This window comes from Volvox carteri (assembly GCF_000143455.1).
Source record: "Volvox carteri f. nagariensis unplaced genomic scaffold VOLCAscaffold_53, whole genome shotgun sequence".
In the NCBI taxonomy this organism is placed as follows: domain Eukaryota; kingdom Viridiplantae; phylum Chlorophyta; class Chlorophyceae; order Chlamydomonadales; family Volvocaceae; genus Volvox; species Volvox carteri.
The window spans coordinates 115,364-138,427 of NW_003307596.1; the positions used below are offsets into that span (position 1 = coordinate 115,364).

Below are 23,064 nucleotides of genomic sequence, written 5' to 3' on the forward strand. Positions count from 1 at the left end.
CGCGCCTACCTACAGCTGTGTTATGATTATATGCATGCATGGGCTGCGGCGAATCGGCGCGCGAAGCCCCGGCGGGACCGAAATGGGACCTTACGTGTTCCTGACCCGCCTAGCCTCCTGCCGCCTGCGTGTCCGTATCCCCGATTCCTCGCCAGCCCCTGCTTTCCCCCATGAGCCGTGCCTACCTACAGCTGCGTTATGATTATATGCATGCATGGGCTGCGGCGAATCGGCGCGCGAAGCCCCGGCGGGACCGAAATGGGACCTTACGTGTTCCTGACCCGCCTAGCCTCCTGCCGCCTGCGTGTCCGTATCCCCGATTCCTCGCCAGCCCCTGCTTTCCCCCATGAGCCGCGCCTACCTACAGCAGTGTTATGATTATATGCATGCATGGGCTGCGGCGAATCGGCGCGCGAAGCCCCGGCGGGACCGAAATGGGACCTTACGTGTTCCTGACCCGCCTAGCCTCCTGCCGCCTGCGTGTCCGTATCCCCGATTCCTCGCCAGCCCCTGCTTTCCCCCATGAGCCGCGCCTACCTACAGCAGTGTTATGATTATATGCATGCATGGGCTGCGGCGAATCGGCGCGCGAAGCCCCGGCGGGACCGAAATGGGACCTTACGTGTTCCTGACCTGCCTAGCCTCCTGCCGCCTGCGTGTCCGTATCCCCGATTCCTCGCCAGCCCCTGCTTTCCCCCATGAGCCGCGCCTACCTACAGCAGTGTTATGATTATATGCATGCATGGGCTGCGGGCGAATCGGCGCGCGAAGCCCCGGCGGGACCGAAATGGGACCTTACGTGTTCCTGACCCGCCTAGCCTCCTGCCGCCTGCGTGTCCGTATCCCCGATTCCTCGCCAGCCCCTGCTTTCCCCCATGAGCCGCGCCTACCTACAGCAGTGTTATGATTATATGCATGCATGGGCTGCGGCGAATCGGCGCGCGAAGCCCCGGCGGGACCGAAATGGGACCTTACGTGTTCCTGACCCGCCTAGCCTCCTGCCGCCTGCGTGTCCGTATCCCCGATTCCTCGCCAGCCCCTGCTTTCCCCCATGAGCCGCGCCTACCTACAGCAGTGTTATGATTATATGCATGCATGGGCTGCGGCGAATCGGCGCGCGAAGCCCCGGCGGGACCGAAATGGGACCTTACGTGTTCCTGACCCGCCTAGCCTCCTGCCGCCTGCGTGTCCGTATCCCCGATTCCTCGCCAGCCCCTGCTTTCCCCCATGCACCGTGCCTACCTACAGCTGCGTTATGATTATATGCATGCATGGGCTGCGGCGAATCGGCGCGCGAAGCCCCGGCGGGACCGAAATGGGACCCCTGGGACAGCCAAGAGTGTATCTGCATCACCAAGGCCACATTGCCGGATGGTTGCAAAGACTCGCCTCTCTGCTTCAAGAGCGTCATCTGTTTCCCGCTCCAAGGCTCTGTTTCCTGCTGCTAACGTTCAAAGGCGAGGTCCCCGACGGCCGCAAAACACTCTAAATCAATTATACCATCAAAATCTTTACTGCGTCTTCATTGTAAAAATTAGCTGGATCATAGCAAACAGGGCGTCTTCAGGGGTTGACAGTGGACATCTCTTGGCGTAGCCGCGCAAACTGTCATTGCATAAATGTCTTTATTCCCTTCATAATGCGAAGCAGGATAATTAGAAATATGCAAAGTTCGTTAAGCAGCCCCTCGCACAAATGTGTCCGGTCGTACTTCGCGAATAAACAGTTCGTACATCGTCCCAAAAGAGTCAGGAGCGAATTTTGCCGCGCAGATGCGCGCGTGCGATTCGCAAAATGCGCCTGTACAAGTGTATATAAATTTTCTTGGCGGAAAAGGACCAGGTGCGCCAGCGCGTTGCGCAGGTGGGCATGTTGGCCATAGCCGCACGCGGCATGCAGGCTGGACTATTGCGTGGATGCTTTGCAGTAACTAAAAGCACCGAAAGCATACGTCGTAGCTTGCAACTCTGGGCTCGTGAAACTGCCGCGGAAGATGAAGCGCTGGCGAAGAGGCAGCACCTTGTTCAGAGTAAAGTCAAATTACAAAGTTGCGCAAAGTATAACATACAGAGTAAACTTAATTAAACATAAGAACAGATAAGACGTTTAGAGCCTTGTCGGTGACAAGGACGCCGCTGTTGGCTTGGAACAGCTATTTGCTGTGCATAGGGACGTGCCCGCGTTAGCCGTGTTGCAACAGCTCAGGATGGATTTCAGCCAGCAACAGCCTCAAGAGCTGCTGCACAACCACCGGGAATGTCTTCAGTTGGGCACGTGTAGTTTTGGTCGGCGGGGTCGAGCAACGTACGCAATTGCAATGCGCACAGAAACCAAGGTGCAGCGTTCTGTAACATCGCCAACATATCCGGTACGCGGTGGCAGGCTTGCCGAGCACGAAATGAAGGGGGGGTCGCATCTCACCATTCAACTAAGCATGCATGTGCTCGGTTGAATGCTCGGTAGCGTGCGAGTTTACCCCTATCAGGATGTTTGTTTGCATATCCCTCCAAGCGGAGGGCTTGCACCTATGCTGATGTTCGTTCCAAGAAGTGAACTGAGGACTGATGCTACGGTGAAAGATTTGCACGTAAATTCGCCCGTGCAATGCAACGCCCTGTAACTCGCTTACGCTAATCTCACATTCCCAGCCTGGCCACATTCTCTTCCTCGCAAACGTACTTGGGCACCTTACAATCCAACACCATACGTGCTTTGAAAACGCGGGCAGCTGCTTCACAAGGACCCCCCTATTTGTTCTATTTTTTTCTATTTTTGGTTGGTTGCGTCCTGGACTGCGCGCGGTCCAGGACGCGGTCCAGGACGCCGGTACGGCAGTCCGGGGCCCCCATGATATCTATTAGGTAGGTGGGTATGTGTGTATTAGTAGTATGGATGCCAGACCGTTGTGTCTTGATGTGCTTGCAAGCGCAACTGTGCTCTGTCTTACTCGCAGCACCCTCGTACTCGTTTGTAGCGTTCGTAGCGCGCCTCACCAACTAAATTAACTAAGAACCGTTATCACGATTGCTACGGTGGCAACGGCCATAACCGCTGTAAAAGTTGCTTTACCAATATCAACTCCTGCATAACTGTATTAACCCCATGTTTTTGCCGGTGTGCGGACCGCGCTGCGGCGCGTGTGCTATCGCGCGCATGTGCATGGACGTTATGTTGTCGGTTGGGTTCAACGGCAATGCCTAATAACAGGTTTTGGTGGGTCAACGGTCGTATCGCGGGCTTTTGGAAGTCGTACAACACTTTGGACCTGCTGGTGCTACGGAATACGGGGCACATGGTGCCGCATGACAACCCACTGGTGAGTCGTACTATGTCGTACTCTGGGTTGTAGCTCGTGTACTGTTGATCAAAACTGTCAACCTGTATCTCCCATGCCCGTGCGTGTGCGTGTCGGTGCCCGTGTGTATGCGTGGATTCGTTTTTTAGATAAACACGCAGTCAATGGGCCGTACCGGCCTTCATCCGTACACACACCTGTTGCACACCTCGTACAACGTTCGCAACCTCAGATCGGACAGCTAATGCTGGAGCGCTGGGTGGAAACTGCCGTACGGGGTCTGTCGTACAATCGAGACGCCGACGTGACTCAGGAGGAGGAGGACGAGTACGCCAACCCCGATCAAGCTGAACACTCCACTTAAGAAAATGCCTATTTGGTTTGGTGCATGTGCAGTGATGTTCCTTCGCTTGTGTGGTTTTGGTTCCTTGGGTCTTAAGAGTAGTAGAGCTTGACGATATTTGGTAGGTGGATTGACAGCGTGCGATATTTCATGATGGCGGCTGCTTCCTTGCGCATGCAACTTCTCTCGGCAGTTGACGGATGGATAGATGGATGAATGAATAGCTAATGAATAGATAAATGAACGAATGGATGATGCAGCTTGCACATGTCGCGCAACGGCTTGCATTACGCTTGCCATCACGAAGTCACGCATGTCTGTATGTCTGTACATGAGTCTTTAGCATGTGTGTCTGTGTTTACGTCTGTATGTGTGTCTGTCCTGCGTCTACGTTTCGGACCATGTGCATGCGCCTTTGTGTATGGGTGGAGAGCAGGGCGGACGGCGGCAGTGGTACACTAACCCCTCAGGCGTTGGTGGGTAGGACGCGGGAGGGTGGGTACGTAGCTGCTGCTGGGGGGGGGGTGAGGGGGTAAATGCGGGAGGCTGATGGGGCGACTGACGGGTGGTTGGCGCGCGGTGGTGGTGGAGGGGGGTAGGGGTAGGGGTGGTAGTGGGTGAGAAGAATTAAGGATGTTGCGTCTTTCACGGTCTCAAGACATCATCGTATAGGGGACTACGACGACATCGGCCCACGGTGTCAGCTCAGCTTTGCAGTAAGATACGGTGCTGTCGGTTTGGAAGGCTTCTCCCCGCAAAAGGGAAGACGATCACTGACGTGCAACGGATGTGTTGAATATTGATTGAAGACATTGCCGTACATCTCGTGCATGCAGTACATGTGGAATGAGTGGTGTACGGGAGGGCAGGGGGATCTGGACTCTGTGGGGAGAGGGAGTTTTGTGCCGGACGAGCAAGTGTTTCTCGGAGCGAGGCTATAGCGCTGGGAAGGACGACGGCGGAGGCGGCACGCCACTCCGTCAGTATGTATGTATGTGTGACCCGTGGGTCGTGTTGCGGTAGGGAGGGCGGTGTGGCGATGTCCAACCTAAGTACCCAACACGACACGGTTGCAAAAGGGTGTTTAGTAACAGAGGAAGGGTACGGAAAAGGGAAGAGCAAACAGCAAAGGGAAGAGTAGACTGCAAAGGAGAGTTATTGATCAACAGGCTGTAAACGCACACAGACTGACAGACAGACAGGGAGGACCTGGAGATTAAGGCTTTATTGCTCAGTAAAAAGCTGGAGAAACGTATGAAGGCACAGTGTCAGACTAAGAAGGGCTGGAGGTCATCGAGATCGCTTAATGCGCAGTACTGTGCCGGAGTGCGGTACTATTGTGCTGTAAGGGTGTGGCATGCTTAATGGCGTTTGACCGTTGCTTGTTGTTGTTGTTGCTGCTGTTGTTGTTGCTGCCATTTGTCTGTAACTCGTTGGAGTGGTTATCCCGCATGTTTAGCACCTGTAGCTTCTTCCGTCCGTACGAATATTATTCTGATTCAGCAATCATTTCGGCAGCTGGCGCTCTGTTCTCCTTCCTGGTCTTCTAAAAGGTACTCTTGCTCGCATGCGCGTGCCTTTAATTTGTAGCTGCAACAGCAATAGCAGTAGCTACAGCAACGGGGCAATAATGTTGCAACCGCTACTTCGTCCTGTGTTACCAAAACAGCATTGCGCGTGGCTTCGTTGCCGCGCGCTCCTGCGGGTCGCTCAGGGGGTCGCCCAGGGTCGCGCTGCAGATGGTGGATGCTACGCGTCGGCAGGAGTGCCTTATGTTGGTTTTTGCCCCCCCATCCTCGTTGGTTTTTGGGCGAGGCCGCGGGCGCGAAGCGCCATTCGGGGGGCCGAGCCCCTAGGTTCACTGCAGTCAGCCTGTCAGTCAGTCATGGTGTAACATTTCATCTTATGTCACCCCGCTTTGATTTGCGACTGAAAGCTATTCAAATTCTCTATTGATGGACCAATATAATCAATTCAGATATATCTGTGGGCGAATCTAGCTTTCCAGGGTGAGATCAATTTACATAACTAAAGATTGCAGTAAAAGCTACTTCAATTCTTTATCGATTGGCCAAAGGAGAATATTCAGATACATCGGAACGCGAGTTTGACTTCCCCTCACGCCGCAGCCCTTGCCTCTGACGTCGTTGCATGTCCCTTACATTATAGATTTATAAGCAAACGGCATGATCCTTTATGGGCTGGTTCCTTCATGCCTCGGTAACTTTAGACCGACCCATGGCAACCCTCTAAGCACTCCCTCCTGGCGTCTCGCTCGTGCATGTTTAATTGTTGTCCTTCTTATTCTCTTCTTCATTTATCCAATCTAAGTTCAAACGAAGTGTGCCTTTGCGACACACCATCAGCTTTGCCGCTGCATTCCGACTTCAAATGTGCAATTGGAATGATCCCCGAATGCGTTCTGGCTGGGAGGGGACAACAATTGCAATGAAGCACGGGCACTTTGGCCCGCCTTGAACTGCCAGCCAGCAGACCGAAGGGCCGGCGTCGAACATGGATGCAACGGTAGTGCCACCTACGTACCGGGAAGTCCCGACTCATGGATTTGGCGCAGCAGCGGCAACATACGTTGCCGCAATGACACTCTTGCTTTGTGTGTATGCCATTCTATAAATTGCCACATCTCGAGAAGGCTAACTGTTCAGTCAATAATGATTATGCTATGGCGGCTGCGCGCTTGCGACGATCCAGACAGGTCTACGCCGCCGTTGCAAGTCTGCCGACCTTTATTGCTTAATAATTTTAATGACAGGTGTGTACTCCAAACGTGGCGGCGTTCTTGTGCTTGCATTCCTATGCCGTACGGACTGCCCTGCGATAAAACGGGGGTCAAGTGGCTGCACCGGGGCCGAGCCCCTTTTCGGCTTTGAAAAGCCGCACCCCTAGTCGCCGCGTCACCACGTAGGTATCGACAGACAGGGCAGCGGCGGATTTCGCTCGTGTACGCGCGCATGCGGTGTTGTTCACATGAGCAGTACTTTGAAATCCTCATGCAGATTTTTACGAACTGAAATAAAGTAAAGTCGATTTTTGTGCGAATTTATGGAATTTTGCAAGCCGCAGGTAAAAGCTGTTGGATTAAATCTTGGCCGTGCAACGTGGGCTGTCCGGTCATATTGCAGTTAAGGGACAACTTGTTTGTACCTAGTGAATTGAAGACAGGCGTCGCATACAGGCCTCTGCGAAATATTGTCTTCGCGTACTGCATCGCAGGATAGTCATTTCAAGGGAAATGAACTCATGCTTGCTCTAAGATCCATTGACGAAGTGTGAGCATGTTGAGAAATACGATTTGGCCAGAGTGCTTATCCTGGCTCCGTTCGTAGCGCGCCCCCTTACCTTCCATGGCCGTGGTCGATTCGTCTCCTAGCCGCTGGCCTTCCATAGCTGTCAAGAACATCGCAGACCAAAACACAAAACATATCCGTGTTCATTAAATATTCTTTTGTTGAGACATTTCCATCTGAAAGACTTCGACAGCACGACAGCGTGTGGTAACCAACCGTTGGTCGTTGCATGGGGTGACGGGCAAAGGGCCTGCCTAGCAAGAAGCGGCAGTGCATGGACCGGCAAGGCCTAACTGAGAACAAGCACAAGAAACTCTATGACAATAAAATGCCTGCAAGAGTAGAAGCGCACACTTAGGTTTCTCCTAACGGTCTTTGAGTACGAAACATTTTTGTGAGAGCAAAATGACAACGCTGCCTTTTAAGAAAACCCGATAGAAACTGATTCTGGTTCGTATGCGTTATAGAAATAGTATCTCATTGCTCAGCTTTCTTGGACAGGAGAAAAGCCCGCGCTTCCGCAAGCCCGACTTGCTGGCAGCTGAACTAGAGCATACTGCCTGTTGGGCAGGCATGAATGCAACAAGTATTGAAAAAATGGAAACTATGGATCAAACTGAAGCTTGGGCCAGAAACGCGGGTAGCACGTGGACCGAATCGCCAAGCACTTTACTTCCCAGTAATCAGCCAGCTGGTTTCAATGCTGGTTTGCTACTCGATATAAGTTCTCCATCATCCTGCTGCGATCACGGGCATGCCTTACAGCTGCCGGCCGCGCAGGCGCGCACGAGTACCACAACCACTACTACCACCGAGGCGCCGCAGCCGCCTGCGTCCTTGAGCCCTGCCCTCAACGCCACCGTCGCCGCCTCAACCTCTGTAAACGCTCCTCCTGCTCCTCTCCCTACCCCAATCGACCCGACGGCCACCACCCCCGCCAACCCCTGTCCATGTCCTGTCTATCCCAGCACGCATTCTCTTGGACCGCCTTTGCCGCCGAATTTCATAGCAGGTCCATCTTGCATACCGATCAGCGGTGGAAGCTGTAGCCGCAGTAGCGGCTGCATTATTGGTGGTGATGGTAGTGGAAGCGGCTGCGGCGCTGGCGCCCGGCGGCTGCACGCCGGCAGCATCCTTCTCACCCCAACAGCGGCAATTTTCATGCCGCTGTGCCAGCAGCAGCAACGCCAGCAACAGCAACAGCAGCAAGAACTGTCCATATGTGCGCCCCCGGCCCACGCCTGTGACAAGGCTCTCGCTATTGAACCCTTACCCTGCCAGGCGATGGGATGCGGAGTTAGGCCCTCGGAGATTTGTGGCGGCGCTGAAGTCCAGCAGATGGCTGCGGATATGGCCACAGAGGCCGGTGGGGGGGAGGTTGGCAACGGCCCTGGCGGCGGGGGCAGTGGCTATATTGAGGGTAGGGGCGATGGCAGGTCCGACGGCCAGCGAAATATGGTAGCGGCGGCAGCGGCAGTGGCAACAACTTTGCCCTCGGCTGCGTCGCCAGCGGCCGCAGAGGAACTGGTAGCGGATGATACTGCTGCTTGCGGGGCGCCCGCGGCAGTGGCAGCCGCACCAGCGGCGGAGGGCTTATGGCGGCAGCATGTTACAGCAACATCTACGCGTCATAAATACCATCAAGAGCTATCCGTTTCCACAGCAGCAACAGGGGGGATGCAAGGCCACTTACCTATGCTACTGCCACTGCAGCCGCCACAAGCAGCAGCAGGATCGGATGCGGCCTCCTGCGGTGGACGCATTTCTGCTACAGCCCCCACTGCAGCCGCTGCCGCGGTCATTCCCGCCGAAGCCATGGCCACCACGGAAAGCCGCATACCTGTCGCTGTCTTCCCTGTTCCTGCTGCCATCCCAGCAGATACTGCTACTGCCGGCCTTGCTGCTACTGCTCTTGCTGCTGCAGGAGGCAGTTCCAACAGCAGTAGCAGCAAAGCGCGCATCGACGGCGGATGTACCGCAGCTGGCGCCACCGCTACCGCCGGATCACCGTGTTCAGCGCTGGCTATTCGGAACGGCCCCGCCATGAAGGGGTTCCGGCGCCCAAGGCGGTCATCATCGCTAGCGGCGACGATGACGGCGTTTCTTAGAAGCACCGCAACAACTACCGCAACTGCTACAGAAGCGACGGCAGGTGCTACAGCAAAACTGATGCCGCTTTGCACGCCGGCTCCCGATGCCACTGTAGAGGAGGCAGCGGCACCACCGGTGCCGAGCACAGCCGATCCTGTTCCAGGTGGAGGGTTTTTTACTGACGCCGTTGTTGGCGTTAACCGGTGGAATGTTGTGGGGCCACCGACATCAGCACCTGGGGAGGTGGCGGCGGTGGTAGACTGGCAGGTATCCACTTTGCAACAGCTGCAACAGCAGTTACAACAGCAGCAGCGGTTGCTGCAGCAGCAGCAAAAACAATTGGAACAACATCTGCATCTGCAGCAGCGGATGCTGCTAATGCAGCAACAGCCCCTGCAACAGCCGCTGCTGCTGCCGCCACCGCCGCCGCAGCAGCAGCAACAACAACGACAAGAACAAGGACAGCAGCAGGATCGGGAACAAGAGCAGATGCTGGTGCTGCAACAGGGGCATCAGCAGTGCCAACCATCTTGCCCTGCGACACTGCCCACAATGACTGGTAACGAAGCTTCTGGCGGTGCAGCATGTGATGGCGCGCCGCGGTTTCCGAATCCACACTTCGCCGGGGATGATCGAACTAGCACTCTTACAGCAGCACGAGGAGGAGGAGGAGGAGGGGGCGGTGGGGACGCCAACGAAAGCAGTAACATTCGTTCTTCCGCCACACACAATCCCATGCCGAGCACGGCCTTAACTGGTGCCGCCGTCACGGCTGCGGCAGCTCCATCTTGGCCGCCCTTGCTGCATCAGCATCAGCAGCCGCCACATCAACAACAGCTGGCACAGATACCGCACCAACAGCAACAGCGGCAACAGCACCACCAGGTCTCATTCATCCAACAAGAACAACAGCCTTCTCAGAGCCAATATCCCCCTCAGTATCGGTACATGCAGCCACAGCCACAGCAGCAGTCGGAGCTCGAGGTTCAGGAGGCAGTAGTAGTACCATTGCCGGATGTAATGGTGGAGGAGGGGAGGATGGACCCAGATGGCCCTTTGCAGCACCAGCAACAACCGCAACCGCAACAACAAGAACAACCGCAACAACAACCGCAACCACAGCAGCAGCAGTCGGAGTTCCTGCAGCTGCATCAGGAGCAAATAGAGCGAGAGCGGCGCTCCTACACCTCCGAAACCTGTTTCACCCTTTGGAAGCAACTGGAGGCGTGTAGAAGCAATAGCGGCAGGAGCTGTCACGATAGTGGTGCAGCAAACTGCAGCAGCGGCGGCGGCGGCATCGGCATCGGCATCTGCGCCACCGCCGGTGCCTTTCACCACCATCACCACCACCAACAACAACATACTAGTGAACTGGCTACTGCTGCTACCGCTGCTACTGCTGGTGCCATAGCTGTGACTGGTGCTGCTGCTGCTGTTACCCAACAGGGGGATGTCGGCGGTCGATCGGATGTTGCATACGGCAACTACGGGAGCAATTTGCATGAACCGCCTGTTGAATGTACGGCACAAGGCTTTGACGGAAGCATGCTGCAGGTGACGCGCCAGGTAGGCAACGTACTGCAATACGACAAATAGGTGGGCGGCCGGGACTCTGTAGGAACGTCATGGCTCCTCCCAGATCGTCGTAACGCACGACGACTCAAAGTGTGGATGTCCTTGTGTACGGCAGCTTTCTCACGCAATTTTTTAGACGCACTCAGGACTGGAGTCGCTGCCGACTAATGAGAGCAGACGGCGATCTTGAAACATATTTTGTGTTGATGACAACGGAGGTGTTGCATTCTGTATTTGTAACTTTTATCTGTACTTAGCGCAATTTTAGGGTTTGGAGGTGTGTTGAGCACGAGCCACTGCGTCGCATACCTGTCCGTCGCTCAGTTATTTGTCCGCACTCTATTCTCTTCCCCCCCCCTCCGCGCATCATCCATGAAGTTTGTGAAGTTCGTGGTTGAGTTGTTGTTGGTAGAGTGTTGTTTCCGTCTCCGCCGGCCAAGCTATCCAACCGTCCTTCCATCCATCCATCCATCCATCCATCCACCACCCGTCAGGGCGTGTGGAGGCAGCGATCCGGCATCAGCAGTAGCAGCTACTTCGCTATCGGCAACAGCAGCAACACCAACATCACCAATAACAATAACAATGATGATCATGATGAATACCAGGACCCTCGGATCATCACTCTTGTGTCTACATCAGGAGCAGCCGCCGTGCCCGGCAGCGGTCCAAGCAACTTGTACGGCGGCCCTGGCGGTATTCACCATCATCAGGCCGCCCCGAAACCAACAGCTGTCGCAGAGTCCATAGATGCACAGGCTGTTACAGATTGCTGGCCTTCCGAACATTCGCAACAACATGTGCAGGATCACCGATGGCCACCGCCAGCAGCAGCAGCAGCAGGCGACGCCGTCTACGGCATTCCCAATGCACCTGGAGCCTTGTGGGCTTCATCCGTTGCGGCTGAACCTCCTGTAGCTGCTGAGCCGCTACCGCCGCTACCGCCGCCGCAGCAGCAGAAGGAGCAGCAGCAGCGACGGTGGGTACAGAGCCAGTGGCATCAGCAGCAGCAGCAGCCGCGGGAGCAGCCGCCTTATGGGCAGCAGAACCCACAGTTGATGCCTCTCCATCTCCTTGGGCCACCGGTCAGTCAGCAAACCACGTCTGATGACCGTGTAGAGCAAGCAACCGAAGCTGCTGGCCAGATCCCTCCTTTGGTGCCGGTTTACGGAAGTCACAACAGTGGCGGTAACAGCGGTACTTGGCCGCGTACTGTCAGCATCATCAAAAGCAGCAAAAGTGGCGGCGTTGGTGGGGTTGGGGTTGGCATGAGCAGCGTTACAAGTGGCAGCTGCAGCGCCAGCGCCAGTCGCAGTGGCAGCTTAGCCAACCGGGGTACCAGCTGCGGCGGCGGCAGCGGCACCAGCAGCCTGAGGGGAGCAGAGGGAACGGCCGGCGATGGCGCATACCTTGGCGACGCTGCTCGTTACGGTGGTAATGGTGACGAAGCTGCCGGGCACGTCCACCGCACAGCTTGGCCTGCTGCAGGTGCCAGCGCTGGCGGTGGTGCTGATTACTTAAGATCTGCGGAGGAGGGAGGAGGATGGACAGCCGTTGCCGGCACCGCCGGCGCCGGCGCCAGTGCCGCAGCTTGCACAGTAGACGGTGGCCATCAGCCACCGTACTACTGTGACCATCAAGGCAGACAACAGCCGACAACTGCGCATCAGCTTGTCGTACAAGAGGCGGTCTGCTTGCGCCGCCACGAGGAATTCCCCCAGACACGAGAATGGCACCAACGAAACCGACAAGAACAGCTGCAGCAGCAGCAGCAGCAGCAGGAGCAGCAAGAACAGGAGCAGCAGCAGCAACAGCTGCAGTGCGAGGGGGCCCGGCAATGGCACTTTCCATACGGACGAAAGGTACAACACTTGCAGCAAGAACAGCAAGAGTGGCAGCAGCCGCAGCAGCCGCAGCAGGTGCCCCATCAAATGCAGCGACATGTGCGACAGCAGCAGTCACAGCAGCTAGACTGTCAGCGGCAGCAGTACCGCCATTGTTTCGACCAAGGGCAGCAGCAGCCGCTGGAGCAGCAGCAGCAGCAGCCGCTGCTGCCGCCGCCGCAGCAGCAGGCCGTCGCACCATTCTATGATCACCATCACCAACAGCAGCTGCTGCATGTGCTGCGACCTACCCAAAATACCAAGCAGCAGCAGCATCAGTGGCCGCAGCTGCCTCATTATCATCATTATCATCAACAGCAACAGCAGCACAATCACCACTACCACCAGCAGCAACAGCTGGAGCAATGGCGGCAAAGGGAAGGGGCTGGATGGAAGCGGCCCCCACCGTCACTAACGCCAACAGATATGGCCATTGCTGGTGTCTATGCAGGCAAATATGCAACAATGAGTAATAACTGCAATGCGGGCAATGGTGGTGGTGTCGATGGCGGCGCGGACAGGCCATCCGGCCTTCCACTTGGCGCTGCGTGCTTTTGGAAATAATGACCCCTTGGACTGTGGGGTTAGGCTATCCTAGGACCGCAACATCCACAGCGACAAGACTGCTACATGCAGCAGCAGCGCTAGCAGTTGCAGTAGCAGTTGCCATAGTAACCGTCATACCAGGGTTCCCTCCCCACTATAAAGCTGCTGCTGCTGCTGCTGCCACACACATGCATACACATGCACGCGCACACAGTTGGCTACTGCCATGCAAAACGACACCACAGCTGTTTCCCTTGCTGCTGCTGCTGCTGCTGCTGCTGCCGCCAAAAATATTAACGAAGAACCTAGGTAACGTAGTGAACAGGTTGATGTGTTTTGGGGTGTAAAATCCGAGTGTAACCGGAAAGATGCCCGTACCCACTTGGTGGCGAGGGGTGAAGGAGGCCCGGTAGCAGGTCATGCCCTGTGATGTTGATGGACGGATGGATGGCTGTGATGGCCTGATGGCGGATTTCTTTCGCTGGCTGGGATGCAGCTTCTGAAGCTTCAGGTCATCATTCCGGAAAATGGTGACAATTATTAGCTGGCCAGGTGTGTGTTTGGATGCCATGAGAATGAGGAAGAGGAACTGCTCGCGGTTGGAAACCCTAATCATCCTCAAATAGAAATAGATGTACGACAGTCATCCCGGTATGCGTTGTGTTGCTGTCGATTGGCAGCAACGGACCCCATGAGAAGGGGGTATGTTTTTATCTGCATGCGCGCGCGTGTGTGAGCAAAAGCGTGCGTGCGACATGTGCGTGTTCGGATTTTTAGCTTTACTTGAAATTGCATACAGGTTGGTGGATGGATGTGTTGATGGCACTCACGTGCCTTCAACACGTGCGTTTTTCGTGCTGAAGAACGAACGTGCGCCTGCAAACGAGAAGCATAAGCAGGCGAGGGGATTGGGGTTGTGTTGTGTGGACAAGCGAGTTTACTTCCCACCATATGCATCTGCGTATCACACATGCAGTACCATCCTCTGGCTGCTGCTGTTGCTGCTCCCTGCAGCCGTCGTCGGCGCAACCAAATGTTTTCCTTGCCTTTCTTCGATACACGTGTTTTTTTGTGTGTGTGTTTGTGCGGTGGCGGAGGCGGGGAGGGCCGGGGCTTACCTACCAGCACGCAGGCAACCCACGCAGTGAGGGATCCAACTTGGATCCAGATCTGGATCCAGGTCAATGCGTCACATCATTCAGCATCGGGCATCATCGTGCACAAACGCACCACAGGCACGAGCACATTTTCGACCGCACCCCTCTTGCTGGGCACCGGCACCGGCTCATCCTTTGTTCATGGAGGGTTCCATGGCACGGCCGATCTCGACCCCGCTGGGTGCTTGTTGCACTGCAACAATGACAACATCAGCAGCAGCAGCAACAACAACAACGGGGTCAGGGCCCCCGGTGCTCTCGGTCCTTTCTCGGTCGAGCCGCCCACAGTGTAACACCCCATCAACAATAACGAATTTGCGGCCATCAGCGTGACGTGTCGCTGGTGATGCAATAGCTTGTAAAAGCTATACGTGACGTGGCAGTGATCGTACACACCAAGGCAGCTTAGGATCGCCGGCTTAGTTGCCGGATAGCCGCCTGCTGTTGATTTGTTTCTGACCGTCATAATGATCTTTAGCGGTGGCGTCAGGCATATGCGCACACGTCGCGCGCATACGGAACTAGAAGATTTGTCTCACATAGTAACTTTAACTGTATAGTCAAAAAGCCCGCATAGATGCGCAAATGCACGCACACGGACATTTAGTTGGGCATGCAGCAAGTATACAGCTGCTGCTGCTGTGGTGGTGGTGGTGGTGGTGCCGCCCGCTGGGTGGATTAAAGCGCTACCTATCAGCGGAGCCATCAGCAGAAGAGTGTATGATGAAATATGATATCCGATTTCCGATTTTTTGTTTGTTACGTGGTTGGTTGTTGGCTCGTAATGGTCTCATGTGACGTGAAGGTATATTGTGGTTGCGACTGAAGTATTGGAAAATGCGCGATGATTATGCGCGATGATGACGTACGTCGCGTAGGGAGGGCCCTTGGGCTTTTTTCGGGGGCTGTTAGCTCCGGGGTGACGTATATATATATGATATGTATGTATGTTGTTACAGGGTGGTTAACTTCGCCAGCGGCCCCCTTTCCCGGGGCAGTCCCTGCTCTCCCCTGCTAGAGGGGCACCCTAATCCGTCACCCCATCCGACTTCAGAATGTATTCGTTGGGTTCGGCAACTCACCACCAGCATCCAACCAAATCTAGCGGATCAACGGCGCATCAACTTAGTTCCTCGTCAGCTCGCAAGTTGATATCATCACGTCCTACACCGTCCATATGATGGGGGGCCACCTCCCATTTCATCACTCCTCAAACACCCGAGGAGCCGGCAGGCGGATTTCAACCCGGGTCGACTGGGTCGACTGGGAGCAGAAGTCAGGCCTTAACCTCTGCCAGCCGCCTGCCGCCTGATGTATGTATGTATGTATGTACGTACGTATGTGTGTAGTCATGCAGCTGGCAGGCTAACGTTGTCGCATCGCATGTTTAGCGTGCGTTAAATGCTTTTGCTGCTTGCTGGGATATCTTAACGAGCTACTTGGCTTTTTCGCAGCTGGCTGCGTGCTAGCCAGCAAACAAGTCTATGGCCTTCTGTGGGTCGGTATACGGGGGGGGGGATTGAGCAGGTTTTTGCTCTTTGTGTGTATTTCATAATCTGCATCTGTGCGTGAACAGGCTTAGATGCGATGTACATATATATATGCCATGCGTTAGTTACTTGGTGGTGATTGCATCTTTATATCGGCGTATGGAACTCGAAGGTTGGTCGGTTAACGTACGGCTGTTTGCGATTAGGATTCCGAATCCGTTTTTAGTTGCTCCATGCGTTTGATATGTACGGCGACGCATGTACGCTTTTGGATGAGCATTGTTTTTTTAGTAAAAGATAAATTATACGCCATCATGGGTTTGCCTGGCAGCGGTGTTTGGCCATGATCTTGGCGATAAGCAAATTTAGGATGATTAAGCGCGAGATGCCATGAGTGATGGAACCTGCTAACGGCATACACGAGCTTTTAGCGTGATTCCTTTCCGGGGCGGCCTGCACGTCACGTCAGGGACACGGCCGCAGCATAACCACATCACATAGAACATAAATAATTATATTATTTCTTTTTTATATAGAAATATATTGGCAGATGAAATCGAAGGCGAACATGTAGAGAGGATGCTACCTCAATCCGTACGACAGCACGCAAGGTCTGGATGTGTTTTCGAAAGTGTTAGTTACTTGCGGTACACAGTTTGTTGGCGGCTTGTATGAGAGCCCTAACCTCACATATCCGTTGCAATAGAGGCGCGCACGCTGTCCTGGTCTATAATGACGACTTATTCTCCCGCCGTGCCGCCGACCTTATCAATGCAACATTGTGAGTCACTGTGAGTCCGGTAGCGGGCCGTTTTTGCAGCCTTTGAGACCTGAAGGGCGGCGCAGCAGTGGCGGGGGCGGCAGTGGGGCAGTTTGGCGCCCTGCCAGCCCCCGATTCGCCAAGGTCTTCCAGCTTTCAATTCTATTATCGTGTGATAAGTTTGTCTTTTCTGGTTTTGTATGTGTGGCTGGGCCGTGGGGCAGCGGTTGATGTCGTGAAGTGTGATGTCGTTGTGGGCCTGAACTCGCTGTTTTTGGTGCGTGTGTGCCGCACACGATTTTGGGGTTGTGGCGGCAGCTGCTGTACGGACAGCATGCAAGGAGGTTCCCGCTAACAGCGCGCGCGCAGCGTAATGGATTTTGCCAGGGAGGAAATGGGTCGTGGGGCTTAAATATCTACAGGGATAAGGGAAGTACATTTGGCATGTACATTGCGCAGCTGCGTACATATATATATTATACACGCGCGTCAGCGTACGACTGTATGTATGAGGAGGGGATCACCTGCATGTACATCTTTTTACATGTTTTCTTAAAAGTCTGGTCTTATTCGGGGCCTGTCTACCAATCTATCAAGTTCAGCCAGTGGCGGTTTACCTTATATCCTGCGGATTTATCTTTCCCCACAGCCATCCACATAGTAGTTCCGCATCAACAAGTGTCGCTTCAAGGGGGCACTACCAAGCGCAAGGACCCAGGACTGCTGAACCTGGACTGAATCAAACCCACTCAATCCTTTTCCTCAACTTGGATGACTCCTATGCAAAAGGCTCAACATCGGCCTTCATTTCTGCTGCTTTCCAGCTTGCCCATGTTTTCTGCGCGGCATAAGTACTCGCACATTCGGTCAGACTCTTTTGCGGTTTGTTACTTGAACGCGGCGGCAGGAAAGCAGCGACTAGAGCTTCTGAAACTGGTTCTTAACCGTCGCCTTTCGGCTGGTCAGTTAGTTAGTTAGCCCCGGCGACACCGATCACCCTGGACATCCTGTCAGTACTCATAGCTATTCACTTCTGTGCTTCAGTCGGCATTCTGCTTACACTATCAGAAGCTGTGTACTGGTCCCACCTCCCAGCCCGCCCTATCAGCAATCCTGCTGCAGTATTACCCCGTGCGGGAACAGACCGAAAGGCTGGATGGGGGCCCGGGCAGGCGCTCGGGCACCACACGGCACGCGCAGCAGCTCACACACAGCGTCCCGTCTGCTGCTGCTGAGAGTCCTCTGTCGCGTGCCCAATTGTGAGGCCACCACAGCGGCCCTTTCTTGCCTTCCTGAGAGGAGGTCGGTTTGCTCGCGCGGGCGCATGTTTGATTCACCACACGGGGGACTATCTGAATTGGCGTAAAAAGGCGGTAATAATGCTGTTTTTTAATGCCGTGTGTGCCCTGTGTATGACCGGGCCCCCAGGGTCGCGCCAGACTGCGGCGTCGTGCGCTTGTCGCGGTCGTTGCGTGACCGCTTGTTCTTGTTATTACGTTTCAGGTCAGTAAGCGGGGAGCTCTGCAATGAAAGCCCGGATGTCCAAACCAGCAGAATGCGGCTTGCCGTTTTCCAGCATCGAAGCCAGCAACGGCTGCCTTGTCATAACAGCCAACGATCCATTATGGCTGCTTGCATAACAAATTGCGGGATGCGAGGCGAAGTGCACTCTTGCGTACTTCTGAAGTCGCAAGTCGCAACTCGCAACTCGCAAGTAACACACAAAATTTCTATTATGATATCCTATATACGCGAATACGTACGTGTGCATACTCGATACCAAAATTGTAACAAAGCTCGGCAGTTGGCGAAGCAGTTACGAAGAGAAATATCCAACGATAAAAGGTGGTATTGATAAACACCGATTGGAATTGGAAAGATTATGAATAGTTCTTGAATGTACCGTTGGTACGATGACCGTTGGCCCGGTTAGCCAAGGGCCGCCTTAGCGGCGTTACACATACTCAGTTTGTAGAGCGGATCTCACAATGGGAGAAGTATTGAACCGTTCCTACTACACCAAACAAGTGCGCGAACGTGTTTGCCACCTCTATTTCGACGAGAATTACACGCAAGCGCAAATAGCTGAAGCTTTCGGGCACAGACCTTGCGAGAGGACTGTGCATGCTATCATACAGTCCTACGTGGCGAATGGCGATGTCCTGCCGCTTAGAGGACAAAAAGGAACACGCAAACCACGCAAGTTTGCTGGTGGAGTTGGTGCAGGCCGACGACCAAGCATTGCTCTCCGATCTGGCCACCGCTATGACAAACTTACTGGGCACTCTTTGGAGCGGCCCTGATATTAGCCGTGCATTGTCTGAGCTGGGTTACGTCCGCAAGAAGGTTCTTACCAGGGCATTCGAGGCACGGGAATCAGCTCAGCTGGCATATCGCGAGCTTGTGCATATGAACGGCTACATGGCTGACCAGTATGTCTTCATCGCTGAAGTCGCGACGGTAAGTTTCCAGTAGCATATTGCGTTCTAGGGGTCCCAGGGGTCATGGCAAGGACCTAACCCCACACATGCTGCAGGATGATCGCTCGCTGAATAAACCGTATGCCTGGGCCCAGCGTGGTGAATTGAGCAAGTCCCATAGCTTGTTTGTGCGTGGTCGGCGCTTCACCACTATCGCTGCAATGTGCACCTCTGGGGTGCTAGCACGGCGAACCATGGAGGGTGCGGCTTCACAGGAGATATTCACCAAGTTTTTCATCGAGGATGTGGTAAGCTTTGCATCTTATGTACACCAAGATGTTGTCCATGGCCACCACTCAAAACATGGTTTGTTCCTCTTCGTTATGGCCTGTGCAGCTGCCCTTCCTGAACAAGTTCCCCTTGCCTACATGCTCTGTGGTGGTCTTCGACAACTGTGCAATCCATGGCAAGGAGCTTTTTACTGGCATCTGCAATGCTAGTGACATCCAGTGCTTGTTTCTGCCTCCATACACGCCAGTTTATAACCCAATCGAGAAACTGTTTGGTGCTGTGAAGCAGTGGCTCAAGTCTAATCATCAATTTGTGTGCATGGTTCCACCGATCGTGGCAATCGATGAGGCGTTCAGGTCAATAACGGCAGAAGCATGCACAAACTGGATTCGTGCCGTACACTTCTATGACCGCTAGGCTGAATAGGGGATCGTAGATGTGGGCTGTGCCAGGGGATATTTGTACAGGTCACATATTATGATTATTCTGTGTTGTATATGATGTGGGTGCACAGGGATGAATGAGTGTGTTGTAGTGTAGTGCAATGCTACAGGCCCGTGAAGTATGTCTCAGGCCGGCACTGCCCCGACCACGGTATAAGACCGCGCTCCGAACGTGAGTAGAATATGAATTCTAAACAAACCCACGTCCGTTCTGTGAGCAAAGACGATTTCAGTAAATTTATGCATTTCGGTAAGGCTGTCGTACAGATTCTTGATGTTCAGTTCCGGTGAATTCTTACAAACGATTCCTTGACAGCCATGTCAGTTTTCAGAAGATTTCATAGTCATAATTGATTCGCATATTTCTTAATAAGCTCATCATTACTGTGTAGCTATCGCGCTACAACAGAGTGTAAGAGAGTTTGTCTCCTGATAGCTCGCCATATCAGCAGTATGATCTAAGCAAACATGATACCATTCATGGCAAGGGCCTTGTAAAGCAGACCTTTTATTACAGGTGATGGCAAGGATGATGGGTCTGTCTGGTGCCTGCAGTTGCCATCCACCAGTCAAACACCCCCAGGCCAGGGCAGCCCACAAACCATGACACACCAGGTCTGCTGTACAGCAACGGAGGCGCTGAATGGGAACGACCATACACCCCTGACGCATTCTAGAGTTGGATGAGGCCATCCCAGAACCCAAGAAACCGAACCCAAGCACAGCCCACAAGGAAAAAACCCGCTGGGTCTCGTAGTATTCAGCCTATAGCAGGAGATAAAGAAGGTCATAAGGAGCAGTGACAAAAGCGACCATTCGCTGTCAGGTAGCACAATTGCAAACACGCTACCTGTGGGATGGGTGCAGCATTTCCCAGCCCTGTCTGGGCTGCTGCCAATAGTTCTGACAATGCTGTGCCCGATACCATCCCTGCACATCCTTGGCCACCTTGAGCTCCGAGGTCTCCCGACACTTCAGCCATTAGCTCCACAAGTTTAGACTCATTAAAACATGCAGTTTAGATTCTGTTGATCTATGGCTTAACCTGTGCCAAATCTGTGCCTTAGCTTCATTCCTATGTTGGGGGGTGTTGGCCGGATGCCGATGTACTCGCATCAATGAAACAGTCGGATTTTATGAAATCTTCACTGTATGGTGTGTATACATAATACATAATCATGGCTTACCACGCATATGGGCGACAGAGGCGATCTCCGAATTGCGATGGTTAGTAAGCAAAGTTCACTGCGCATGTACTGCTTGCACTACAGTTGACGGCCCAAAGGAACATGGATTTGAAATTTATGGCTGGTTGCATAACAAATTGCGGGATGCGAGGCGAAGTGCGGTCTTGCGTACTGCTGAAGTCGCAAGTCGCAAGTTGCAAGTCGCAAGTTGCAAGTCGCAAGTCGCAAGGAACACGCATAATTTCTATTATAATATTCTATATACGCGAATACGTACGTGTGCATACTCAGTTTGTAGAGCGGATCTCAAAATGGGAGAAGTATTGAACCGTTACTACTACAGCAAACAAGTGCGCGAACGTGTTTGCCACCTCTATTTCGACGAGGGTTACACGCAAGCGCAAATAGCTGAGGCTTTCGGGCACAGACCTTGCGAGAGGACTGTGCATGCTATCATACAGTCCTACGTGGCGAATGGCGATGTCCTGCCGCTTAGAGGACAAACAGGAACACGCAAACTACGCAAGTTTGATGAGATCGCTGCACAGACGCTGGTGGAGCTGGTGCAGGCCGACGACCAAGCAATGCTCTCCGATCTGGCCACCGCTATGACAAACTTACTGGGCACTCTTTGGAGCGTCCCTGATATTAGCCGTGCATTGTCTGAGCTGGGTTACGTCCGCAAGAAGGTTTTTACCAGGGCATTCGAGGCACGGGAATCAGTTCAGCTGGCATATCGCGAGCTTGTGTGACAATATGTTCAAATGGCCCAGAAGCCTCCCACTCTGTAACAATTCAATTCAACTTCGTGAGCTTGTGTGTGTGTATGTATGTGTGTGCGTGTGCGTGTGTGCAAGTATTTGACCGTGCCTGAAACTGGCCAGGGACTGCTGCCCAGCCNCAACAGAAAGACCACCTAAACTCCTCCCGCAGACAGGAGAGGGGTGTAAGGGGCCTCTGTCCCTCCTAAGCAGCTGAGAGCCACGGGTCCACTAGTTCCGCTCTCCTCCCCCGGGGGTCAAGGCTCCGTCACGCGAGTTTGAGCACTGAGCCTGAAACACACAAGAAGACTGGCTCTTGGGGTGAGGATTCAAGAAGACCGAGGAAACCCGGAAACCCTGTACAGACTCTACCCCTCCCTATTAAGGCACCAGGCCCTAATAGAAAGCTCGGTCTCTCACCCGATTCTCCGTTGCTTGCCCGCAAGGGGCATGGGGGAGTGGGCAGGGTTCATTGTTCGTGCTGAAATCCATAATGACCACCTGAAATCGCCATGCCCCAATGTTTGCATCAAATGCTTATATGTTTCCGGTTAGGCTGTTGGGAGTTAGAGATTAACCAACCTAACGGCCATGAGTGCACAGCATGCACCTGCAGGCTTTGTGACTGCGGGGCGGTTGAAGACGAAATGCATGTCTTTGTGGAATGCCTGGCGTACATTAGTACACGGGCGAACGTGACCTCATGTTTCAAGGGTGCAACATGCGCACGATTATGACCGAGGCCCCACCCCTGGCACTAGCCAGGTTCCTCTCGGAAGTCTGGGAGACCCGGCGTGTTGCTCTAAGGCGCTCCGTGCTCAAGCGGACGAGGGTGGATGATGATGGTCCACCATGCAACCGCCCTAAAAACAATTTACCGCCCATGGGCCCCCCAGCTCTTACGGACACCCCCACACTTGTGTGGAACTTGTGCGGACTAGGCTAGTTCCTATCAGTCCACCGCCGGGGCTAGGGATGCCTGGAGGCAGTGTGGTTGTTACAGTGGGCTCCAGACTCACAAAGAGTACAGCCAGCGGGCCAGCAGGCCGTGCACTGCACCTGATACGATTAGGGCAAACAAGACTCCAACCCAGACCAGACAACGCAAGTCACCTAAATAATCCAAAAACAAATCCAAGGGCAGGCTCAGAACCCGCAACCACAGCAATTAGACTCCCCAATTGGCGAAAGTCCTCGGAACCCCACCAGAAGGCCCATAAGCAAATACTGTTAAGAACTTAATGAGATACAATAAGCAAATACTGATAAGAACTAGATGAGGCCTGAGTGAGCTTGTGCGTATGAACAGCTACATTGCATTGCTCAGACAGCTACATTGCGTTGCTCAGACAGCTACATTGCACTGCTCAGACAGACGAAGCCACATAGGCCGCAAGCCACTTCAGCATAGTTGCGCCTGCGATCGGCCATAGCCCGCAGACGCGGACGCCGCAAATGCTATCTGTTTACACCCTACAGGCGTGGTTCACGTACGTATTCGCGTATATAGTATA

The 23,064-nt window shown here is 54.0% G+C and overlaps 3 protein-coding genes across 3 annotated transcripts in view; all 3 read left to right on the forward strand.

The window, feature by feature from the left end:
- The window catches only part of VOLCADRAFT_66092 (uncharacterized protein), a gene marked incomplete at both ends in the record, with an annotated part of 12,601 nt that extends 9,252 nt beyond the window's left edge, over positions 1-3,349 (forward strand). Inside the window, one exon of the mRNA XM_002955553.1 lies at positions 3,208-3,349. Within this exon, the coding sequence (XP_002955599.1) occupies positions 3,208-3,349 (142 nt within the window). The remainder of the gene's footprint in view (positions 1-3,207) is intronic.
- A 2,961-nt stretch (positions 3,350-6,310) lies between these two features.
- Positions 6,311-13,059, forward strand: VOLCADRAFT_96521 (uncharacterized protein; the record flags this gene model as incomplete). The annotated part of the gene is made up of 6 exons (XM_002955554.1): positions 6,311-6,411; positions 7,915-8,473; positions 9,621-9,719; positions 11,107-11,591; positions 11,703-12,100; positions 12,920-13,059. 6 exons carry the CDS (start codon positions 6,311-6,313, stop codon positions 13,057-13,059), a joined length of 1,782 nt encoding a protein of 593 aa, XP_002955600.1.
- An 8,030-nt stretch (positions 13,060-21,089) lies between these two features.
- Positions 21,090-21,594, forward strand: VOLCADRAFT_106872 (uncharacterized protein). Its single transcript, XM_002955555.1, has one exon. The coding sequence runs from the start codon at positions 21,101-21,103 to the stop codon at positions 21,539-21,541; it is 441 nt and encodes a 146-aa protein (XP_002955601.1). The 5' UTR covers positions 21,090-21,100; the 3' UTR covers positions 21,542-21,594.
- Positions 21,595-23,064: the final 1,470 nt, after the last annotated feature.